This window comes from Acanthaster planci, linkage group LG02, assembly GCF_054643075.1.
Source record: "Acanthaster planci isolate LZ-2023a linkage group LG02, COTS_SCS, whole genome shotgun sequence".
Lineage (NCBI taxonomy): Eukaryota > Metazoa > Echinodermata > Asteroidea > Valvatida > Acanthasteridae > Acanthaster > Acanthaster planci.
The window spans coordinates 4,969,116-4,993,965 of NC_141778.1; the positions used below are offsets into that span (position 1 = coordinate 4,969,116).

A 24,850-nucleotide genomic window follows, 5' to 3' on the forward strand; every position below is an offset into this window, starting at 1 on the left:
TCTGCAGGGTAATTTTAGCATACTTCATTTCATTCAATTAGGTGGTGTGCAATTTACTCTATTTCCGGAGGCTTGCCGTCTGAGAATTTTATGCATGACATGTTTATAAAGCTTGAATCTCGACAATAAGTAGAAATACTCTCAAACTCAGCAAATCATAACTGCTTAAGAAGCTTATGATAGCTTTTTTCCAACAACTTTTTTGACAACTTTTTTCATCCACCAACCAGCTAATTTGAGTTAGGCAAACCCAATGCTCTGCCCTCATGGTCAGCCAAGTTGCAGAAAAGCATCAGCTACTTGTTAGTTTCCAATACCCACAACTCCAAGTTTGCAACACACAGACACACAAAGAACACGAACGGTTGGACAAACAACACAGCACATACCTAGAACCCGTGATGTTGAATATATCGTCCGATGTGGCTTGTTTGCTGGGCGTGGTTTCTATGGTGATGCTGCGTGAGTAGTTCATGCGGTCATCCTCACTCATGGAGTGCATTCTCCTGTCTTCATCTTCTTTGATCTTCTGCAAATCTTGATCGCTGACGAGGGTGACTTTCTTGCCAGCTGCAGTCAACCAAAGAGTCCATCACATTGATATGTTTAGTAAGTGAACCAACCCAAGTTATTACTGTACAACTTCATAAAGTGCCTATTGTTTGTATTTTCTGTTCATAGTGTGAATGCTCTACAGGTACAAGACGCTAGACAAAAGTGTCAACAATTTTCCCAACTGAATTGGGAGGATAATCCTTTTTTTTTTACTTTTATTCATTTTTAGAAATTACAGACATATTTGGCGGCATCAAAATGTTTTTGCTTTCCTGACTTGGGAATTAAAAATTGGGTTGTTAAGAAAAAAAGAAAACAGAAATAAAAAGGGATGCCCATACAGCAGCTGCCACATACATGTACATAAAAATTGGCCATTTAACAAAGGAAATACGTAGAAGAACATTAGTGACAATGAAAAGGGCGCAAGAGTTGACAATAAGCATGCTGACGGAGGATGCAACAGACACTATGACAGACACACTACAACATGCTGTGACAGACAGTCCAGCTGTACTTACTTGACTTGGGTGTCGAGTGGGCCTGCTCATCGACCTGTTGCTCAAAACGCTTCCATTTGTCTTTGAAGGCAAGCCCTTCGGGTCCGGATGCTTTCATCATGGGCTATATGGAATCAATCCAATACACAGGTTTGCATTCATTATCTAAGTACAGATACGGTTTACAGAAACAACGGCAACAGATGAAACGTAACTGAACCAAACAAAAAGGAAATGGCATGCAATGGGGCAACCTTTTGAATACACGTACACGTATAATTAAGTACTGCATCAAGAACGGCCAATCATGTTCTGAGAGCTGTATGTAAATCCTGAGGCACTTTATGTCTTTGTTTCCTTTGTTATCCTGCTACTATCTCAACTTTAGTATGGGGTGTGAGCACTTGACATGTCAATAAAGTTGGGCTGGATCTTTTTTGGACTACTGCAGGGTGTGAGTGGCTACATACAAAAAAACTGAAAACAGCTTTAAAAACTTCTGAAAATGAAAAATTCCCCTAATTCTGAACAGCGCAGGTGTACAAAAAGCTGAAATTCAGACTAAATATCTGAATTTTAAAAAAAGCTGAATTCTCTCACCCTGCTGTTGTAATAATAAAGAGGTTAGCCATCCCAGCCTTACAGGTGTACAACAGTGCTACCTTCCATCCCAACTTGTTGTGAATGCAAAGTGACGTTGTGATGCCCCTAATAAATTTGCCTATGGCAAATCTGTACAATTCATCGGCAAACTTTTCTGACGTCAAATTTTACAACACAATTCGTATGAAGCACATGTATGAACTGAAGGACAATCAGCCAAGCAACAAGGGGGGAATAACTTTCACTGCAGCAAGCACGTGAAGCAAACCAAGGATGTGAATGCATCATTCCAATTTAACAAGTAACATGTCAACCTTGATAATCTGTGGCTATGAGTATATGGACACTCACAGTTTTCCCCTTTTGACCTCAGTGCACAACTATCCCCCACATTACTGGCCACAGAGAGAAAGGTTAGGCCAATACTAGAATACTACTTCTGTGTGCCAATGCCCTCACAACAACCCCCACACGTGTGCACATACTCAAGTTAACAATAGTGTCATGTACCCGGGGTACAAGTACATGACCTCCCTGATTCATGCCAACCAAGTGTGCACATACAGTCTATCAGCTCAAGGGACACTGTTGAAGTACTGAGTTCATTGCTACATGTTCATGTACTTCATGAGCGTCTGATCTCCAGCATGGCTGTAGCCATGCTAACCTAAAAGCACTAATGCCTGTACGCCCCAACGCTTTTTCAATAAAGAAGTTCAGAAAATTGTAGAAAAGTGTGTACAAAATACAAACAATGCCTTTCACAGAATGTCTTGCTGATTGGCCCTTGGATGGTGTTGCGGCCTTGGCAACAAATTCAAATGTTGGAGATACATGTACGGCCTTGAAACGAATTCAAATTTTTGAGATACAGCATACATACAGCAGGGCAAAATATCCGGTCTGAATTGGTTTCACTTTCTTGGCCTAAAAACCGCTGTTCAAACTTGAAAGTTTCTCCAAATACAATTTTTCAAGCTACATGTATTTTACCCTCACAAGGCCGCAACGACCACAAGCCAGTTTTGTAACAAGCCATCAACAAATCAACATGCACTGAAAATCAACCACCATCAAATTAACATCACACAAAATAAAGGGAAGATGCACAACAAACATGTTTCTGTGCGGTCACAAGAACGAAAGAGCATCACTAAGGATTAAAGATGCAGTCGGCCAAAACATCAAAAAGTAACTTCCAAAATTTAAACCACAATATCCAACAGGGCAACTTAAACCACAAAGCTCACACCTAGGGTTTATCCACAAAGTGTACACTACTTGTACATTTATATTTACATCTTGTACTATGGAAAAAATAAAAGGCCAACTGGAAACACACATGTATAAAACCAATCACATCTTATTCCATGCAATTATGGAACTACTTTTGGCAACTGTCATAAGGCCATGCATGTGCTGATGTGGAGAAACAAAGTGTCCTACAACAAAACTCTCGATCTTCTTGACAAGAGTCATAGGCAAATGAGAAATGAAACTAGTGCAGTAACAGACGATAGGACACTCAGTTCAATACAAAAGAAATGGGACTCAATATATGAATAGTAACATGTCACTGTGTCAGACATGGTGATGTGTCATATGTTGAACTAAATAGTTTTAACACAGAGTGAAGGACAAGATTGGAGGAGTGTCATTTTTCATGACACTTGAAAGTAAAGAACACCAATAACATTACAGCAGCATGCAACCTGAGGGGACAATACTGGACATTAAGCCAGCAACACCAAGAAAGTAACTCCATCTTCCAACACCAACAAGCTCACAGGAAATCCCAGCAATTGGCACCTTAGTTGAAATGAGCGGAGACAAGACCGGCGATATGATCTCTGGCGACAGGATGGGACTCCCTGTTCCCGAGGAGCGACTGCCCACACTGCCACAGGACAGCCGCGCCACCCTCAGGGCCTCCTTGCGGGCCTGCTTGGCCAGTTTCAGCTTCTCCATCTCCTCCCGCTCTTCCTCTGTCGGGGGGCAGGTGGGGGGCGGTGAGGGATCTCGGTCATCCCATTTGGGGGGTTTTGGGGCGACGGGAGGGGCCACCTTTTTGACAGGCTGTGAACGGTACGATGGGTATGCATTACGTAGAAAAGTAGAGGGGTCATTAGGATGTTTATCGAGCAGAACAAGAAAAACGAACAGGTGAACAGTCACATGTCTATCTCAGTAATCTAATTGACACAGTTTTAGCAAGAAAGCAAAACTTTTTTAGGAACTTGTAATATCCCAGCAATTGCTCTATAAGGAAGATAAGAGAATAATAACTCCTGACTTTCACTTTCAAAACATGCGAGATAATGTGAGCATATTCTACAACTATTCTGGAAGCAAGTGCAATTGGTACCATAAATAGATAAATGGAGAATGTGATGTATCTTACTATAGCACACTGGAAGTCGTCTTTAAGTTACAGACCTACAAAATGACTGCGATTATTTCAATACAGCAACTTGCCAGTCGACAACATACTCTCATAAGTCATTCCCTGGAACTCATTTGCCTTCTGCAGCTGTCTTAAAAAGTGGACTATGTCAGAGTCAGCCAGTCAATTAACATCAACTTCAGCAAGTAGTCAAGTCAGTGTGTCATGCAATTCAATGAGGAAGTGTTTACAACATCATATCTTGCCAGACTAAGCACTGGGGTGATTTATCGACGTGAAATCTTATCTTCCTCAACCTTAGATTAAATGAAGGTGTCAAAGCACTCTTCTTAAGTTATTTTCATTTAATTTATTGATTCTTACATGTACTTCAACAGGATCTTGCCGTACTTGTCAAATGATATTACACCATCATGGAAATTCCTTGTTGAGTTTTGAAAAACAAATCACATTAAACCAGTATCCATTTACATCACTTTACATTAACGAGAATTGCACATGTTTTCAATCACACTGGTTGATAAATTGCGGTAACCTCAATAGTTTAACAACTACAGTCATTCTCATGTGTGAACTACTTCCACTTTGTCAAGTGGGCGGCACGACAACAGATGGGCTTCTATAACAGCAGGCCTGCAGGAGAGACTTACACTTCATTCAGGATTATTCCCGTGTTTTTTGTGTTATTAATGGGCATAACCTTAAATGACATTATGCATTTCAGAGCAGTGTGGCACCACACTTTAGTCAGCTGTATGTGGTGGCGGTATGGTCACCAAGCGCTTTGTAAACCCAGTGTAAAATATGGTTAATTGACCATGTTCAACTGACATCATTCCCCACATCTAAATATAGCGACAGATCTAAGCCAAACTCTTTTCATGTAGATAATATGGATGAGTTAAATATACACCCTCACTCTCGGTCACTCAACCAGAAGAAAAAATATACGAACAGTCCCAGTAAAGGCCAGTTTAGCTCTCCTGTCTACAGCCATTTGGCCATATTAAACCCAAATGAGTGAAAGATTGATGATTACAAGCAGCTGAACTAAAACAACAATTTTCAAAATTGTACGACTATTTATGCATGGAGTATAATGTGAGTTAATATCACATGCAGTACGAGGCTAATGATGACTGGTGGAATGATTTCACATGCAACATGGTGAGCAAGTCAATTTTGTCAAATATGTCACTTAATGGCAACTATGTGGACCAATCCGCTTTCAAAAATTGGCCTTGACATGTCCGTCTCTATCATAAGTTTCCAATAGACTGCTTTTGAGCGGCTGCTGCACAGCAAGATTTTTAATTTCCCACTCTGACTGAGCACAATCACTGATTGTGATTTTCTCGCTGCTTAATTCAAAATCTATAACACAGTATTAAAAACAAAGATGCTTTCATTTCAAAATGAAGCTGATTAGGTAAGATGCAATGTACATACATTGTAAATGCGATCACATACTGTATATATGTATGATATAAACATTCCCATTCAACCAATGCAAGGAACGGTGTGCAAGACAATCTGAACCTCCTCATTTGTTTAACCCTTCAGTTACCAGTGTAACGTTGGTAGTACCATTCATCCGGGACACTCAGAAGGTCAAATCTGAACTACTCTCCAAAATCAAGTGGCTTGAAGAGCACGAATACCACACTAGAGCCTCCCCCAGAAGCTGAAGGTAACCATGAGTAAATTACTAGAAGGCTAGATCTCTTGTTCAAGTGTGTGTACAAATCAGGCAAATGTTTGTCTGATGCGCATGATGTATATGTACTTGTACACGGCACGCAATCATAAATTTACAACTAGAAATGGCACAGCCCTTTGACATGCATTTGTCATATTAAAGATGAATCACATTGCTTTGACATAAAATGGTTATTTAACAGGGAACTGGGCATTGTTATATCACCCATATCATGGCTAACGTGGCAGCTTCTCTTTGCATTTATGAAAAACTTGTCATTATGGGAGTTCACTTCCACCACGAGAATGCTCAGTCAGAAAAATGCGTTGATGAGGACGGCAAACAAATATAGCAATTTGATGATGTCGTAATACGGCTCTCGTTCTCCCAGAGTTTCTTGACCTTGTGGTCGTAATAAGGGTTTTATTGCACAAGAACAGAGGAAAGACAGGTAAAGTAAGTTACATTCTCAGCAAGTGACCACGGCCATCTGCTTGAAATTCATCAGGACCTAACTGCGGTTCAAATTGGCACAGTTCAACTTTGTCATATGATCCAGTGTTGATCAAGACAGTCGACGGAAAAGCAATTCCAAGTCACTCCTGCTGTCCAACCTCTTTTAATTCACACTTAAGTCTGAGCAAGAACAGCGCCCATGCACGCGGGCGCATTCCCCCTTTAAAATTGCAGAGCCATAGAGTGACGTCATCAAAACAGGCTTCTAATGGATGCTCCCGACAACTTTTGTTTTCAGTTTGCCTGATATGAAGGAGCGCTTCAACTCATGCTGTTGATGTCAGTAGCAATCTTTATTTAGTTTGAACCAACTAGATTGTTTTAAATATAGCTAAATTTCATAAAAATTGAAATTGTGAATTACCAATGTGACTGATCTTTAAACTGTGACACATTCACCCGGAAAGGCATCCTTTGGATCATCAAGTTATCTGCATGGCCACGGCATCTGCTACCATAACACATATACCCATGCCAAACCATTTTCCAACGTTTTGCACAAAAACGTCTTACAATCAAAGATGGTTAAGAGCATGTGTGTGTGTATCAATGTACACCTCATAATTTAAGTTTCTCAGAGTGTTGTTAGTGACTGAGGATGACAAAGGCATGAGCTTCGGAACAGTACCACAATGGTCTGGAACTTTAGTTTAAGGCTGTTTGTGATGCAACTATGGGCAATGCAGCGGCCAAAAAAAGAAAATAAAACCGATTTTAAGGAACAGGTTTTAGCAAAAGCTTGGTAACTAAAGGGTTGAAACCAAGGAAGGAGGCGGCGGGAGAGGGAAAGGCTTTGTTCCTGCCAAATCATTACCTGGGGTGATGTAGGTGGGCTAGACGTACTAGAGGAGCGACTTGTGGCAGTGCTGGAGGTAGAGACTAGCTTGGACCTACCAGCCGGGTCCTTAGCGGGGCGAGGGGCCACGGGCGGACCCATTTTCTTTGGCTGTGTCGGCGAAAAAAGTGGTGCACAGAGGCAAAGAAAGAAAAAGAGATACAGCGTGCAGTTGTTTTGGATACACAACCGAAACTCAAAGGGTGCTGCTGAGGAAGACGAGGCAAGCAAGGGGCGCAACCTGCTTTGGAGACCATGCGATTTGCCGTAGTACCAAAAATATTAGGAATTGGATAGAAAATTAAAAAAAAAAAAGTTTGCCAATCAAAAAAGGATAGTACATCCTCACAGGCTTTATTCACTTTAGTCAAGTTTTTTTGTGATTGCACACATTCGCACATTCCACAAATGGCATGGTCTTGCCATTCAATCATGCTGCATGCAGTTAATATAAGCTTTGCCATGCCAAAAAATGAGCCAAAAAAAAAGGAGTTAGTACTGCATATTTAGTACTACATAATAATGGTGTATTAAAAAAGACGTTCCTGAAATCAACGCAAGAAATCTACCGGAGGGGATAAAGTTTCCTGGAATCGTAATACTGTACTTTAATGTTGACCTCAAGGGCTCAAGCCTTTTTTTTTTTTTCATTTCGAGACAACTGTGATGTAAACATTTTGCCAACAGAGGGGTGGCATCGACTCGGACAACTCCGCCCCCCCTTACAACATGTCTTCAGTCATGCTTATCTCAGAGCCGTATGGGATTCTTTAAGCTCAAAAAAGTCACATACATGTAGGACAGAGTTTGCAAATTAGTTTTACTATTCTAAAGACAGTTTAGGACCACAGTCACATTATACAATGTATGTACGTACATATATACGTATGGCTTTAATATTATCACTGTAGCATTGACTTTTTAAGTTGGTTCTACATTCTGCCTTGCTAGCTCCAACTACAGTGGGTTAACAGCTTCTACAAGCTACATGGTGTCCTATATACTTAGATTTCACTGGTCCAGAACATCAAGTTCGATTTTGAATAAAGATATATATTCCTATATTTCTTATTGACAATGGAGGACTGCCCACAGCAAAAGGGACTCCATCAACTTGTTCTTCTCCAGCAACAAAATTTTGAGGAGAGGAAATGCCCTTTCGTGTGCTTCCTCTGGTGGCCTATAACAACCACAAGGACATCTGGCTACATCTTGGATGTCACACAATATCAAAACAGCCATCGACTGCTTAATGGGCCCACATGAAACAAACAATCTTCGAAGGAATGTACGATAGCTCAGTTCCAATCATTCTCTCACCTCTATGAATATCAAAATCACGTGGCACAGGAGCACTTGCATTCGGAGGAAAAGGAACATTATTACTTGTTTTTTAGTGGCAAGAGATAGAGTACATGTAATTCTTTGGACAAAGAGGATATCTTGGACAGCTAAGGAGAAACATCTGGGAACTTCCAAAAGATTCCATACTGCTGGAACATGCAGAGTGCTGTGGTGGTGTAAAAAAGTGCACGTGCAAACTCCGGCAAGCTATTTCGGGACTACGTTAAATTCAACGCTGTTCTCCCAAACCAACTGACCCCTTCCCCCCGGGTACGTACCTTTTCTTCGGCAGGGGGTGGACTGAACGGAGGAGGGCTGGTCAGTGGAGGGGGAGGGGGCAGGTCTTCCTCGGCTTCTGGACTGCTGTAGCTGTTGGCGATGACCGGAGGGGAAGGCAGCGATTCTGTTACAGGAGTTGGGTTCTGCTGCACCTGTATGCACGTGACGGGAAGCGACAGAGAGAAAGAGGGGACAAATTGTCAGCATGGAAGGCAGCAAGCACCGCGGTCTGGGGTCATGTCCACTGAGACATCTTGCTTTCTCTGGGAAAGAATTACAACATTTGAAGACACAATGCACGGTAGAAAACTAACATTCTAAAATACAGTACTTGACCCCTTCAACCTTGACATACAACACCAACCAGAGTAGTTGTCTGGATGGTACACCAAGTTTTTATTTCCCTCCCACTCCAGGTATTTTGAAAACATTTCCATGCCATATGTGGAAATACATGTACACTGAATAATGAGGTTTTAAAACAGAAACAAAAAAAGGCTTTTGATGTAAATCAATCAACATCAAAGCCTTGTTCGGCTATCCTAAGACCACTTGCAGTGTAACACTAACGTTTTCCATCATAACTGTTTTATTTAACTCATTACCTAAGATTCTTTGCAACTATGCAATTCAAACCAGACTTCAAAACACAAGACTGTTGTAAGGATACACAGTTGAGATTGATGTGTGCATGAACGTCCAGTGTCTATGGTTCCGATCTTCAGATTTAAAGAACACTCTGCTGAAAATTATACGGAGAGTTTTAAGACAGTGGTGCAATTTTCGACAGTGGGCAACATCTTGTGCAAAGTGCAATGTTAATCTAGACACACATCTGATTAACATGATGACTGGAAACAACATGTGATTTTAACACAGCACACATGAAAACACAGCACAATCCACATGCACGACTACTGAACCCCATACGTGTACATGTTACTGGACTCTGTTACACAAACCAACATGCAACATGCACATGTCACAAACCAAAACTGTTGGATTACTCAGTCACTATGTAAAAAGTTCATTCAACCTAAACAGGTACTATCTAATAAAATTGGTAAAACGGTCTTGAAAGTGTCGGCGACAACATGGTGAAATGAAACAAAAAGTCACAAATAATGAGCATGCAAACTACACAAGGGATTCACTGTGTAGAAAGCTGTAAACACAGGAAATGAGACCACTGTAAAAGACAAGAGAAAGTTGCCATATCGTTTGAGTTTGACATCTGCCATACCGGCTCTTCCACTGCCACAGGGGGTGGCGGCTCAATATCTTCCAATGTTCTCATGGTGGCTTTCTGCATTGGGTTATCATTAGTAATGTTGTCGTCTGACATGAGTAGCTTGGTATCCTCCTCCCTCTGTAATCTCATTGCCTCCTGAGACAGGGTCAAAAAAAAAAATCAGAAGAATTTTATGATATTTCAATGTTGAGTCATTCAACCCGACTGGATCTTACTGAGTAAATGGAAAGGACAAACACCGATTACTTTAGAGGGCTTTCCTGGTGAATATGACTCTTCAAGTGAATGAGTGCCAGCTAGTGTGAGGAAAGTGCTTTGATTGTAGTGTGCTCCTACATGAAGCTTGGCAAAATAATGATGGGAATAAGGAACAAGTTCACCCTACATCCTTTTCAAAGTTCAGCTCGACATCTCTCTCCTGGTGTAGACTGATTCACTGATGTCATTAGGAATTGTGCGGCTTGTAAGTAGCATGAACGTTTAGATCAACGGTATAATACCCTGAACTCTTAGATGTTGGCAATATTTCTGAAATTTGAGACCTCAATGAAGTTTGGTTATATATCCTGTGATGACGATACTAAAGGCTGCTATCCACTAATCTATTTTACAGGTGTGTAGCATAAAGCAACTAGGCAAGATATCATTGCGAGTGCAGTGCAAATAAAATCATGGGTGAGCGATAACGTACTGAAAACCTCATCTACTAATATGCACAGTTTTCCTGGTTTTTTTCTAATTTAAATATTTTTCTGTTCGTTTTCAAATTTGCAATTTTTGATCTACAGATATAGTAAGATGAAAAACATGAAAATTGAACTCCAAATACACTGTAACGGTGCCTTCAATTGGTCACGAACACGGCCATTAAATGACCTTTGACCTGCATGTCAACAATCCACTTGATCCCAATATCAAGACATAGGCGATCAGATGCACACTTTTAATGCATGTATTTTCCACGTTTTATGTCAATTCCAAGTAGTGTGCCTGTTGTGTTAGTATCAATCTCGTGGCAGATGTGAAAGTTGTCACAGAAAAGGAGACCGGTGCTGAATGAAAAGAGCAGGTTACCTTCAGTGTCAAATCCTTCACAGAGGAGTGAAAAGGAAATGAAAGCGATAACAGAAACAATTTAGGAATGAGGGAAACTAGGAAACAACCCAACCAAAAGCAACTGCCACAGGGATGCTTCTACACCTACGGCTTTCTCAACCACAAAAGAATTCACTACAAATATAGGAACTGCGGCAAGCTTTAGGAGATGACACTGATTTTTGATGCTGTTAATATTTTCCTAGTATTCCAGGTTTCAGTGGATTCTTCCACTGTAAAGCATGGTAAACTGGTAAATGAGGGACAAATTCAATCAGTTTGAATAAAAACCGTATCAAAATCAACCAACTTAAAAAGAAGACCAACAAAAGTGTCCTAAAACATACTTGTTTGCACAAAGTGATATTTAGTGAGAAAATGTCCATCAAGGAAATGCCCCAGGTGACAAATTAATGCTACAGGATTTGGACAAATAACAAAATCAACTAAAAATTGACTGCTGATAACCAAAAGTCATGCTACGACACTTCATAAGCTTACATGTACTTGCCACAAAAAAGAGAGAATCAAAACATATTAAAGTTGCTACTGGTAAGATATATACACGTACATTGGAAATTCTCTTGTGAGATTCGTGTAAATAAGGCTTTGTTTGGGTTTATTGATGACTGTAACTGAGGTATCTTACCAGTTTGGCAAGCTCTTCCTTTTCCCACTGGTCAGCCTCCTGCTGATACTGACTCTCCTGTGATCAAAATGGGACAGCATGCAGTGGACAGAGACAAACAGGGTAACAAATGGCGTGACAGTCATGGATAAGAACACAGGGTAGTACGGTAACAGGTGGATAATTAGGGGAAGGCAGAGGCAGAGAAATTGGGATACAGCAAGATGAGATAGGGCACAAATGACAGAAAGAGGTTTACATGCGGAAAGAAAAGCGACAACATTGAACAAAGAAATGCAAAGAAACAGCCGATGGAAACAAAACGGTGACAGATATTTCGACAGATTAAAACAGGAAGATTGATAAACACATGGTTGATCAGCAGAAAGAAGAAAAAAACCCATGAAGAAAATTGTTGCAGGTGTGAAAAGGGCAATGTAACAAGAATGAAACAGACAGAACAAACGTAGCCCAGAAGTGGCAAAGAGTGATGGTTTAAGAGGAAATTGAAAAGGTCATACAGAAACAAAAACACAAAATAACCACAACAGTACAAATGAACAAGGCAAGATGGAAACGCATGTCATGATCCAAACCAACAACACAAGATAAAGAACGCAACAGATTTACAGAAACAAGCAGTGTCACGAAAACGACAGCAAGGCAAAACATGACAGTGTCGAAAGCAAAAAAAAGACAAACAAGAGGAGGAGTGTGAAGAAAGAAAGACAAGAAAAGGTTGAAAAAAAAAATTACAAGACAATTAACAGTAAGTAAAGTGAAGATGAAAGCAGAAAAGGCAAAAAGATGTTGGAAATTAATCAACAAGATGGGGAGATTAACAGGTAACCATGGTTGGGGAATATCGGCTTGGTCCAACAACCATGCCATTAGTGAAATTAGTGAAATGCCAAGATGCATAGTTAGAATAGTTAGAAGTTGTAGTTGAAGGTTGCAAGAATTAGTAATGTTCTTTAAACTACATTATAAACTCTACATAAAATTGACCCTTTCAGCCATGTCCTACTAATGAATTATTTGTGTATTTCCACCTTTGAAAAATTTAGTCTTTTCATGACAATTCTTCAATCAGTTTTAAAAGGGCTAGAAAGGGGTGTTACCATGATTGATCTGATACATACAATGCACGTCTTCATGCACACACTGTGATGCATATCCAATTTCTTTGGTCACGGTATGCAATCACATAAAACAGACTGGTTATATTTTTAATGTACACTAAAGGCCTGCTGTGTCTAGTGACACAAAAGATAAATTTGCCACACAAACATCCAAAACATGTAGTCGGTTCAGAGACGCAAGGCTTTGAGCTGATAAAGAAAAAGCAGGTCCCCAATACTGGAAGGTGTCAAGTAACCTCCCTGAATACTGCACCCTATTTATTTTACACGGATATAAATCTCAATCAGTGATCCGCCGTTGGTTCACCGACACCACAGCCTGCTTAATGGATGAGGCGAGCCAGCGTTGGGATCGCTGATCAAGATCCAGATCCGTGTGAAAGAAACAGATGGACTATCTGTCTACCAAATGTCAGACTGTTCTTATCTTGAAATGCTGTTTCGCACAGTTCTACATGTATTTAGATGAAAAAGACTCAAAAGTGGAGGTGCAGAGTTAGGGTCAGTAGCACTACAGAATATCATGGTGCAGTGCTGTTAAAACAACAGGAACCATTTCACTAATACACCTGCAGAGGAATTCAGTGTATAAATCGGGATATCACGACTCTGTATGCAACACCTGGAAAAAAGTTGGTGTAAGGTTCAGATCCTACCTCGTTCAGCCTGTTGAGTTCCTCGGTAGTCATCTCCCTGTCAATGGACGATATGCTCTCCTGGCTGGTGCGCTTGTTGCTGTCGTAGTGCTGCAGCGGGTTACCGACCACGCCAGGTCGGGCCTGCCAGAAGGCAACTTCATTCTGGTCGTAGCCATCGCACACGAAGAGCTGGATGCGTTCGCCCGCGCTCCGCAGTGCACGGACTGCGTCACCGTGTCTGGCACCCAGCATGCTTTGACCGTTCACCTGTGCAATTTGAAATTTACAGGGAAAAAAATGTTGTTTTGGTGATTCAGACAACCCTCAGAAAAGCTGATTTTCGAACTTGACTACATGTACCACGCTACCAGATTCAAAACCACCAACACTTTTAACAGGTGAAGTCTGCCACATCCAATAAAGTCTGTTAATTTTTAAAAGAACTAATTCCACACAAGATGAACTAAGTGCAAAAATGATCAAGCACTTAAGACATCTGGTTTGATGAACTGGATGATCCCAACTCTTAAGATGACATCTGTACCAGAGCTGTTCACATATAAATCTGAACGGACCAGGTGATGCTCTTTATGTTTTAAATTCATTATTTACACCAATGTAAGTGATAACCTCAAATTACAAAAACTGAAAGAATAGAATATTACAGTTGGTCCATGAGAAATCACAAAAATCCTCTTCAGATCATAAACAGAAATCAATACATATCAAGTTTCTGCAAACTGGCATGAACTTGGCTGTTTGTAAACACAATTTTGCTTCTGAAGACAAAACTTCGCTATTTTCAAAGCCCACCTTACCTCCAATATTCTCATCCCAACACATAACCTTCCATCGCGAGAAGCTGCTCCAATTTCATTTACCTTCAGGAGGAAAAGAAACAAGATCAGAAATTCCATTCTCTGAACCAAGATCCACCATTGCATGCACCCTGGCCGCTCTTGTCCAGAGGGTTGGTTCCCTGAGTAATCCCTAATAAATTTACACCTCAACTGCTGAAGTCCTGTAACCCAGGCAAAAAACTTCAATACGAGCTTCATGTTTGTACAGTACATCACTACCGGAGAGACAAAAGGACGTCTTGGCCAATAGCTGATCTACAATGGGGGACTGGGAATAGCCCACTGACATGGCAAGCTGTTGCTAGGTAAAGAAGTGCCCTCTATCATTCAGTCTAACGGGGCCCCTAACTTTATAATTCCTGTTCAGGGTTTGATTATGAGAGGTCGTTTCCCTTCGGTTATCCCTAGTGACCCACCCTTTAACATAAACGTATCCTGATCACTCTTGTTCAGGAAGTTCCCAACTGAAGTCAGAGCTATCAACCTGCCTTGGATGATATAAAATCCCATTGACACACTGCCTCCCACCTTTGATATGAATATGCCCTCATCGTTCTTACCAAGGGTGGTCCATGAGTGACCCTTGCTACACCCCCACCCACTGCTAACACCCACTGACCCACACACACCCACCTTTGATATGAATATGCCCTCATCGTTCTTATCCAGGGGGTTCCCTGGATGACCCTTGTTACACCCCCACCCAATGCTAACACCCACTGACCCACACCCACCCACCTTTGATATGAATATGCCCTCATCATTCTTATCCAAGAGGGTTCCCTGGGTGACCCTTGTTACACCCCCACCCAATGCTAACACCCACTGACCCACACCCACCCACCTTTGATATGAATATGCCCTCATCGTTCTTATCCAGGGGGTTCCTTGGATGACCCTTGCTACACCCCCCACCCAATGCTAACACCCACTGACCCACACACACCCACCTTTGATATGAATATGCCCTCATCGTTCTTATCCAGGGGGTTCCCTGGATGACCCTTGTTACACCCCCACCCAATGCTAACACCCACTGACCCACACACACCCACCTTTGATATGAATATGCCCTCATCGTTCTTATCCAGGGGGTTCCCTGGATGACCCTTGTTACACCCCCCACCCACTGCTAACACCCACTGACCCACACACACCCACCTTTGATATGAATATGCCCTCATCGTTCTTATCCAGGGGGTTCCCTGGGTGACCCTTGTTACACCCCCCACCCAATGCTAACACCCACTGACCCACTCACACCCACCTTTGATATGAATATGCCCTCATCGTTCTTATCCAGGGGGTTCCCTGGGTGACCTTTGTTTCCCCCTCGGATACTGATGCCTAGCTTCTCTCCTGGAGCTTTGATGATCATGATTTCCTACCGAAGTAGAAAAGAAATCCGTCTTACACATGTATGTTCAATGGTGGTACGCAGGCCAGCCAGTAACATGCTAAATGAATGCAGATCTATGTATAAACTGAACTAATTTGCTTGAATAGAAATGTATGGATTGCCAAACAGACAATGAAACGCAATGCGTTCAATACTAAAGTGTCGAGAGGTCAAGAAAGACGGGAATGTACTATATAAAGTAACACTTGACAAATAAATCCACTTCAGTTTCTGACAAGATTACAGATGATTATTTGAATTGAAAGTCTCCATTATAACATGTTGCCTCTAATTTTGGTAGAATAAAACAATTCAACTGGGGCAACATAAAGACTTTAATTGAGCTATCCAACCGTAATTTCTAGTTGTGGTGGAGTACACGCATAATTTTCAAAACCCTTATTTGCTTTACAGTTATTAATACTAACAAACGTCTTTCATTTATTCTCTCTGTCTTGGTATCAGGTAGGCCACTGCATCCTCCAAACATATTTTTTGGGAGAATTCAGAAGAAAATCTCCAAGATGAATATTTTCAGTTGACTTTGAGAAAGACGCAATGACAGGAGCTGCAGCCTTTCCAAAAGCTTTGGCACACACTGACTTTAAACTTCCACAAACCGATCAATGAATTTGTCCTTCAACACACAGGAATATCACTTCCCAATAAGATGTTTAGAAATGTTTAGCGATGCTCATTATGCAATGCCGGTGAACCCGACGAGTGCACAGGCCACTGGAACCCACCTTGAGTCCCTGCGGTGGGGGGTCATGACTGACTCGGAGCAGGATCTCATGCGGATTGGACAGCAGTGCAGTAACAGCCTCTTGGTGTGTAGCGTGCTTCATTTCTACACCATTCACTCTGATGATGCGATCTCCCACGCACAGATTTGTCCTAGCTGCTGAGCCATTTGGAACAATCTGGGATGGGACAGTCCATTATTAAAATAACCATTTAGTTTTCAGTTCCTTGCTCAATAGCCAACGTACACAGTGGCGAGCAAGCACCCTCACAAAGCACTCATACAGAGGAAAGTTCATCTAGCATGAACGTGGATAGCGCACAAGTTTAGCAATTTTGGGCATTTGCATTCATGTGGTCACAAATTATTCAGAGCCTTGTTTATACACCAGACTTGAGTTCTGGAGCACTCAAATCCAAAATGCCAAAAGTAGCAGGCCATCAGCAAATAGACGACTAGAGCGAATGCTGCCACCAACAATACTAAGCTCTGGCAGGCTTCATATCTGCACCTGTCCAAAGCCCTATGAGCAGCAAACAGTATACTAACCAGTTCCTTGTTCCTAGTAGCCTACAAAATGATCAGACAACTACACGTAGTAGAGTGATCAATTTGATCAATTTGATCAGTCCCAGCCATCATATATCTTCCTTTTCTATAAAAGAACATCGATCCCTCGCACTACATTAGGACATTAATCTGCTTACCTTTGAAATATAAACACCAGGTTGGTTACCACCGAAGGGATGACTGGAATGATCGATTCCACCGACGATGCTGAGCCCTAGAGGACCACCTGTGCGTACTAATCGTATGTCTTCCTTCACTGGCTCTACATGATTAGTGTAGCCATCAGCACGCTGATCGTAGTACTCGGGAGGTTCATGCTCTGCAGAGTATCAAGCATTCACAGTGAGCGGCTTTTTGACCACACCAACTCTCAGAGGCATTGAAGTTACAGTCATCAATTTGGCCTAGCAAACAGCCAAACTCATAAAAACGATACACAGTCATTTGGGAGTCACCTTTTGTTTTTAGTCTGCTCATTTTCATGATGATTTCTATCAAATTTTCTGCTTTATCCAAGGCCAATGTATCTCTATGCAGAGAATGTTAGTAAATTTACCCAACGATAGTGAGAAATGATTTGCACAAACCAACAAAGGGTAAAAAAGCTGACCTATCTTGTTACTTGGCCACGCAGTGAAAGAGTGAAATTGTAACTCGTCAAGCTTTTTCTGCCAATGACAAACTGGTCTCAAAAACCTACTGACTGAAATCAAAAATGAACTGAAGCATTCATTTTAACTCTTACAGGTTTCTTAAGTGACAAATACAATGCAGAAATGGGGCATGCATTTATTCTCCAAGAATCCGAGGAGCAACAGCTCGACTGACTTACTGACGATAGGTTCATGATGTTCCACCTCCATGGACTCGCGGAATACAAGCATAGAGATGATTTTGGTGCTCGTCAGTAGAGCTACTGCTTGGTCGTGTCTAGCGTATTCCATGTCAACACCATTAATCTGAAACACAACCGAGACAATTAACATCAAATCCGTTAACACCTTTGAACTTTCTGGCAAGTGTTTCGAGCATCACTCAGCCCCCAGATTGACCATGTCGAATCATTTCATGTGACATCAACACACTGTTCCCATGACCTCCAAAAATTATAACCAACCTTTAGGGAAACTGTTCCCTCAAATTCCACATAAATAAATCTTCTTGCGGCAAGCTTCATTATCAAGAAGTTATTTTGTCCAAGTTTAATCTGGAGTAGTCCTGATCTTTGACCATTTGATATTAAAGCCAGTACAGACATCCATAGAGTTTTATAAAGACCAAGCGCACATATACGATTTGTTGATCCAAGGGACCTCACTGTTCAGGTGCAAAGTGCCACTTCTTCTTGATGAATGGGGACCATGGGGTGTACGGATGAGAAAGGGTTATCTTTCCAGAGTAAAATCTACTTGTTTAGTTTCAACAAAGTGGCATGGCAAGGCATGACCGACTGTATACAGGCTTGAGCTCATTGATCTCGTCTGTATTCTGTGCAATCTTGACACTATTCATCCACAGTGACTGAAATGGCTCTTCTGTCATTGGGCACTTCTTTACCTCTAGCACCTTGTCCCCGACTTGCAGTACACCGATGCGATCTGCGGCTCCTCCCTCAGTTATTCTTGAGATGAAGATGGACTGTCAAAGACAAAGGCAGCATTTGGGTGGAAGGACACTTCACGGTGAATAAGGCATGTGCAAAATCATGAGATCATATGGCGCACTCTAATCAAATGTAGATATTCGTATCTCCAAGGACATACATACTAAAAGTAAGCTAAACGCAATTGCTCTGACCGTTGGACAATCTTGTTTTCTGGAAGCAAAAGCAATCATGGCATGGCACTATGCTGCACCACTGAATCCTGCTGCCTATGCCCTTGAGCAAGGTGCTTGACCACAATGGCTTCTCACAAGCATGACATACCACGCAAGGACAGAATTTGTAGCTGTATGCATTGTGGATTAAAGGCAAAAGTTCTTCAGTAGGTTGCCTTGTGAGTGTTTCTCTTCCAATGAAGTAAAATTTGGATCCAAAAATGATAATGTGCCTTTAATCAAGAGTATCTTTAATGCGTTTACATTTGAAAGGCCACATTTCTGTTGTTAGGTAGAAAAGTTACCGTAGATTTACTTGTACAAGCATTTGTCACAAGGCAATATAGGGCAATATATTCATTACAAGTTAAATACTGTCACTTACATTGTCAGAGCCCTTGAAAGGTGTGGAGCCTTTCCCTCCAGCGATGCTGAACCCAAGACCATTGGAATCCTTGCATAACCTCACTGATATTTTCTGCAGAGACAGACACGCAATTTAGCGACGGGCGTTTCATGCAAAAAGATCTGTGTACCCTGGTCTTGTATCGTCTAACTGTTGTGCTGACTTTGCATCACCAAAGACAACTCATGGAGTATCTCAAGCCCCAGACTATTCATGTGACATTTGGAACACCACTTAGTGTAAAGAGAGTGTGCTCACATCATGCTCCCAATTGGGACAGGACATTATCACACTCTCGACTGGGGCAGTCCACCATCAGGTGGAAGATCATTTCCAGTCAAAAATACTTACAAATTCCAGATAAGACTTCTGGGAAGTATGTTCCTGATTTGAACATATGGCATTCCAAGCAATACTCACAATCAAAACTGACTTCCGTGGTAGGGTTTTTTTAATTGATTTCCCCGAAACTCCTCAAGATCTCTGAAAATATTTTGTACTAGGCAAGAACTCATTGTGGTCTCTGTACTATAAAATCCTGTTAAAGTGAGAGTACTGGGCACTGGGAGGGCACTGTGCTATTGTACTTCTGGATTTTACTCAATGAAATACTGTATGTTTTGAATACAAGAAGTTATGTATGATGAACGGGTTAATGAAGAAGGTGATTATCTTCTGTTGGATTTCTCTGAAACAAATGAAATGATTGCTGTGGTATGGAGTGGATCCAACTGAACAGTCCTTTCAATCAGCAGCACAGACAAGTATCTCTGCAGGATTTTGCATTGTTTATCAGGGATTTTGTACTGTTGCCTTGGAAATGCTTTTCCAATCTAAAAGTAGTCCACAATCCAGCCAACGATTAACCACTCTGGTTTAAAGTCGTTCAAAGAATAGGGTGCTAACTTTGTTTTGTGCTTTTGCATGCCTGGCCAACAATATATTCTGTTGTCAACTGAACAACTAGAATCTCCAAAAAGTCGCTATTTCAGAATTCTGAAAAAAAATTTAGAGTCAGGAAGATTCAGCAATAACCGAGTGATTGACAAAGTTATCCACATTTTGCTGCCAGTCTGAGCATACCGCTAATTTAGCAAAACAACCAAGAGCTCACCACCCAATCAAATTGGATCCTTGTTACACGTGAAAGCATTTGAGGATGATGCGGTTAGTGAATAAATGCAGTGCATGAAATGCAGCAACAGTTTTACATGTAAGTCTGAACTTAAATGTGGGGGTAGCACAAGCGAAACAAAAACCAGGAGACAACACACCGGAAAGAAAAGCAAAATGCAAACTGCTGAGGGTAAAAAAAGTCTCAGCAAATCCTCCAAGCGGAAATACATGTCAATTTACCTGGATACTCCCCTTACATCGTAAGCGGCCGTGTTTCACACGTTGCTTTAATGAGCAGCAGACACTGTGTGAAGTGATCCAATTGTAAACTTGGCAAGATTTCATTAAGCAAGTCCTTTGCTTTTTTTTTTTCCTTCAATTGTTTGAAGGAAACCATAAACTCCTCAAATTGTTATGTGTTCCTTATATTTATTTCAAACTCATCTCCTTTTTGGGCCGGAATTTGTGCCTCATACAGTGGCCAACAATACTTGCATTTCAAACACTCAAAGTTTCATGAAATTTTTTAACAACTTGAATATTTCAACTAGGAATTAACAGCTGCCTGTATAAGCAACTACCTGCAAGTAACGACCTTTTCCATCACATTCTTCAAGGTAACATGACACAGCAACCTTGTTCCCTTGTCTAGCTTGTTTTTTTTTTGTTTTTTTTTTCTACATGAGGTACGCTTTCACACTCATGACAACTACGCCATAGAGCCATCTACCTCTGCATGATCTCACAAAACACTCTACAGCTACTGCCACAGTACAAAGGAAAGCTCGGCACCAGACTAACCTCTTGGACCAGTCGGACTTTGGGCTCGGGCGCAAACTTGACGCCCGGCCTCTCCTGCACCTTGATGGGTTCACTATCATCCGGGACTGTGGCCGGCTGCAAATTTGTCAAGGTCAAAGAGGGAGGGGGGAGGGAAGCCATGGGGGAATGGAATGTTAGTCATGAAATTATAGCTCTTGTTTAGTTAACCATTTCAACAAAAATATTTCAACTAAAATTGGCAGGGCTAGGGATACACTGATTAACTTGGAACAAAACAATTATGTCAGTATAGCAACAAATAAACCACAAATTGGAGACCAATCTGGTCCATTGCTTTAACACTGTAAAATTATTTAAAAGTTATCAAGAAAGCAGATCAAGAAAACAACAGACTCAAGCAGGTCTTTGGGGAGATGGATACAATTAAAAGACTCAAATTATTAAATTTAATTCCATTAAAACTGAAGTTTTATATTAAATAACTTAGAAACTCTGGCAGAGCAACTACTGTTGACTTTATTTAAAAGTTACAGCCAGATCAGACTGCCAAACAAAAGACATGCCCAACCAAATTATTTAGGAAATATGACCTTCAGAATCCAACAATCCAGGGGCAGCCTTGGTGTTAATGATGTAATGGCTGGCGTAAATGGATATAGGCCCTGTTGATAATGTCAATGATGTAACATAATTATTTTTTACCGAAATCTTATATGATTTTATTGAAATTAACTGATATTACTGCTGGTTGGCCTAATATTACGTCTATCCTTATCCTGTTTTCTGTTATGTATTTAATCAGTATGACTTCAGTTTGCTTGCCAAATTCTTGTTGATTGAATGCTCATAAGTCTTTAAAAATTCCACAGATTAGCATTATTTCAAGAATATGGTCGTGGCTATGCTCGCTAGCTCTAAGTTTTTTAATGTCCGTACATGTATGTTCACAAAAACTGTGGTGAGCAATGACTCAGCTGGAAGTGAGTCGTCAGCATAAATTTTTATCTCAAGCTGCTGGGTGTGGCTTGAATTAAGCACATCTATCTACCGGTAAAACCAAAATCTATGTGGATCGACTCAAGTCGCTTTCAATTCGATTTGATTCGGCACGACTCCGGTTTGCCAGTCTGAACCAGGTGTTGCTTACTTAATGCGTTTTTCTACACATTTTTCCCACAGCAGATGATTTGCAAATTTCCGCACTAGCTCATTTGCAAAACTCACCACAGAACTGCACAAGCCCCTACTTCATATAATATGTACCAGGTACATGTACTACACCTGGGCATTTCCAGGCACTCGTTAGACATTCCCGATTCCGTTAAGATCACTTACTGAAACAATGGTAAGAAACATGCTATAAACTATCAGGGGAGAAATACACATACAAACAACCAAACAAGAACATGCAGCATGAGTAATGAACCCAGAGGGTCAACCGAGTCCCCAAGGGTGCCCTGGCGTCAGCAGCTTTCAGTCTTCTATTTATCAAGGCAAGATAAGCTGTCAGGTGGTTTGTGTTAGCCAATATTGTAGGGGCAAAATGGTAAACAGTCAGGATGGTAAACAGTCAGGATACCCAACAGTAATTTCACCTGCTACAACCAGTTCCTGTTGGAATACCAACAAACATACGATACGCCATGGGGCACAGCTGGGGTCGTGTCCGAAACAGGCTTCCAGAGCTACGGCTAGGTCAATTGTCTGCGCATTTCCATGCATTTCCAATGGAGTGAAGACCTAGACCTACAGTAGCTCTAGACAACAGATTCGGATGCAGCCGGAGTCTCAGTTCGAAGTATAACAACTCAGTCTAATTACATCCACATGGTGCCACCACTGAGAACCAAACATTTGCATTATACAATATGCAACCACCCTGATCTCCAAATGCAGTTTGTAATAGCACAGACTCTCGTTGAAATGCTAAACCATAATTAATCTTTGTACCAGTGTTAGCCAGTGCAAATCACAAGTCAATGTGTGTGTGTACAGGGCGGACGAGGGTGGAGAGGTACGTTATGACAAGACACTGTCACTGTGCATTGTGGGTAGGACTTCAACGTGTTGATTCTTGTCAGGAAAGTCAGGACCGAGTAGTGGGGACATAACATCTACATCTATATTTCATCACCTGTGCAGTCCCCATAACCTGGTAACAGGAATGTGTGCATGTACATGCAATGGGTGTTATTGAGTGAATCAATGAAAATGTAGTCAACTACCGGTGTTCAGACATATGACAAACAAGTGGTGCATTTCAATGGCATTCCATCGCAACTGGTTTCATGACATTGGCGCATGGCACATTTATTTTTATTCAGGCATATTGCTGTGCAGTTCAATGAAGATATGAAATTTTAAATGTCTCCGTTCTAAAAATTGTAAAACAAGTTCAGCCGTGCACCTTCAAAAAAGCACACCCAAATTTGCTAATCTTTATTCTGAGATTTTAACAAAAAATCCATTTTCATATGTTCCACTTTTCTGATCAATAAACAACTTGAAAGCAAGTGAATATGAAGGGATTGGATGTGACGCTGAAAATACTCTCTACAGCTTATTTGCACTGTTGACGCTAGACAGGCATCATTGTCTTTACGTAAGATGGTTGCAATGTAGAGTTGGCAACGTAGATCTGTTATGGTTTTCTTCTTGCAAGTGACCAATGTAAAGATTTGGAAACCCTGACCAAAATATTCTGGCAATCAGGCTACAGCAGACCCACTGCATTACTGCATCATCATGCCTTCTTGGAACAAGACAACCGGCCCTCCAAAAGCTAAGGAATGGACTTGAGGAAAAATGAGCCCAACCCAATGCGGTAAAGTCACTTGGCCAAAAATCAACTTGCAGAGATTAAGACATGCAGTTAATAAAATAAAGCTCCTCATGCAGCCCCAAGCAACACAATGTGAGGGCCTATCCTACTCAAGCAACCTTGACTGAGCGACCAGTAAGCGCATCTATCAAAGCCTGTGCCAGCCAATGGCAGCATTTGGGAGTACGGCCATGCTCAAAACTAGATGGCTACGGTTTCCTATAGCACATGTTTCTATGGAAACTTGCTGCGGTTAATCATCAGTGGCTTCGCAACCACAATGTTTTCAACTATAGCCCAATAACTTGGAGAAGGGTCACGTAACCAAGTTATTTTTTAAAAATACACGTGTGTGTAATCTGTCATTCAACAAAATCAAGCCAACCAAGAAACACTGCTTCTTGTGCCGACACAGTGACTTCAGAATCACCACAAGCATGGGGAAAAAAACTCACCGGTAAATTCACCTCAGCCGTGGATTCTTCATTTTCTTGGCTAGCTGTTGCAGTGACATCAGGCTTGACCTCCGTCTCTCGTAAGATGACGATGTCAATGTGATCTGTGCTATTCCGCAGAGCTTCCACTGCTTCTAGATGATCGGCATCCACTAAGTTCACTCCATTTACCTAAAATGTTCACAAAAAGCCTCGCTTAGAGTCTCCAGTGATCCAAAGGATAACGCTTTCGAGCATTTCGGAGGACTGAGGCTGCATAGCGTGACTGGTTGCCGACGATGCATTGTGTTAAGGTTTTTTGTTTATGCACCACGAAGTACAAATTCATGTCAAACTTATATGAGAAAATCACCCACAATGTTCCAGGATACCATTTGCAATGCGTCC

The 24,850-nt window shown here is 41.3% G+C and overlaps 1 protein-coding gene across 9 annotated transcripts in view; it reads right to left on the minus strand.

Moving 5' to 3' along the window:
• LOC110989494 (protein scribble homolog) overlaps positions 1-24,850 on the minus strand; it is a 101,139-nt gene that overhangs the window by 7,319 nt on the left and 68,970 nt on the right. For 3 of the 9 annotated variants that reach the window (XM_022253916.2, XM_022253914.2, XM_022253910.2), the window contains 18 exons: positions 24,464-24,634; positions 21,206-21,301; positions 19,268-19,360; positions 18,622-18,702; positions 17,897-18,023; positions 17,202-17,383; positions 16,496-16,672; positions 15,618-15,734; positions 14,309-14,371; positions 13,509-13,757; positions 11,732-11,788; positions 11,062-11,076; positions 9,979-10,122; positions 8,735-8,887; positions 7,092-7,223; positions 3,468-3,734; positions 1,077-1,179; positions 390-570 (listed from right to left, as the gene is read on the minus strand). In XM_022253916.2, the coding sequence (XP_022109608.2) occupies positions 390-570; positions 1,077-1,179; positions 3,468-3,734; positions 7,092-7,223; positions 8,735-8,887; positions 9,979-10,122; positions 11,062-11,076; positions 11,732-11,788; positions 13,509-13,757; positions 14,309-14,371; positions 15,618-15,734; positions 16,496-16,672; positions 17,202-17,383; positions 17,897-18,023; positions 18,622-18,702; positions 19,268-19,360; positions 21,206-21,301; positions 24,464-24,634 (2,408 nt within the window). The remainder of the gene's footprint in view (positions 1-389; positions 571-1,076; positions 1,180-3,467; positions 3,735-7,091; positions 7,224-8,734; positions 8,888-9,978; positions 10,123-11,061; positions 11,077-11,731; positions 11,789-13,508; positions 13,758-14,308; positions 14,372-15,617; positions 15,735-16,495; positions 16,673-17,201; positions 17,384-17,896; positions 18,024-18,621; positions 18,703-19,267; positions 19,361-21,205; positions 21,302-24,463; positions 24,635-24,850) is intronic. The other 6 variants (XM_022253912.2, XM_022253911.2, XM_022253913.2 and 3 more) reach the window with 6 other exon arrangements.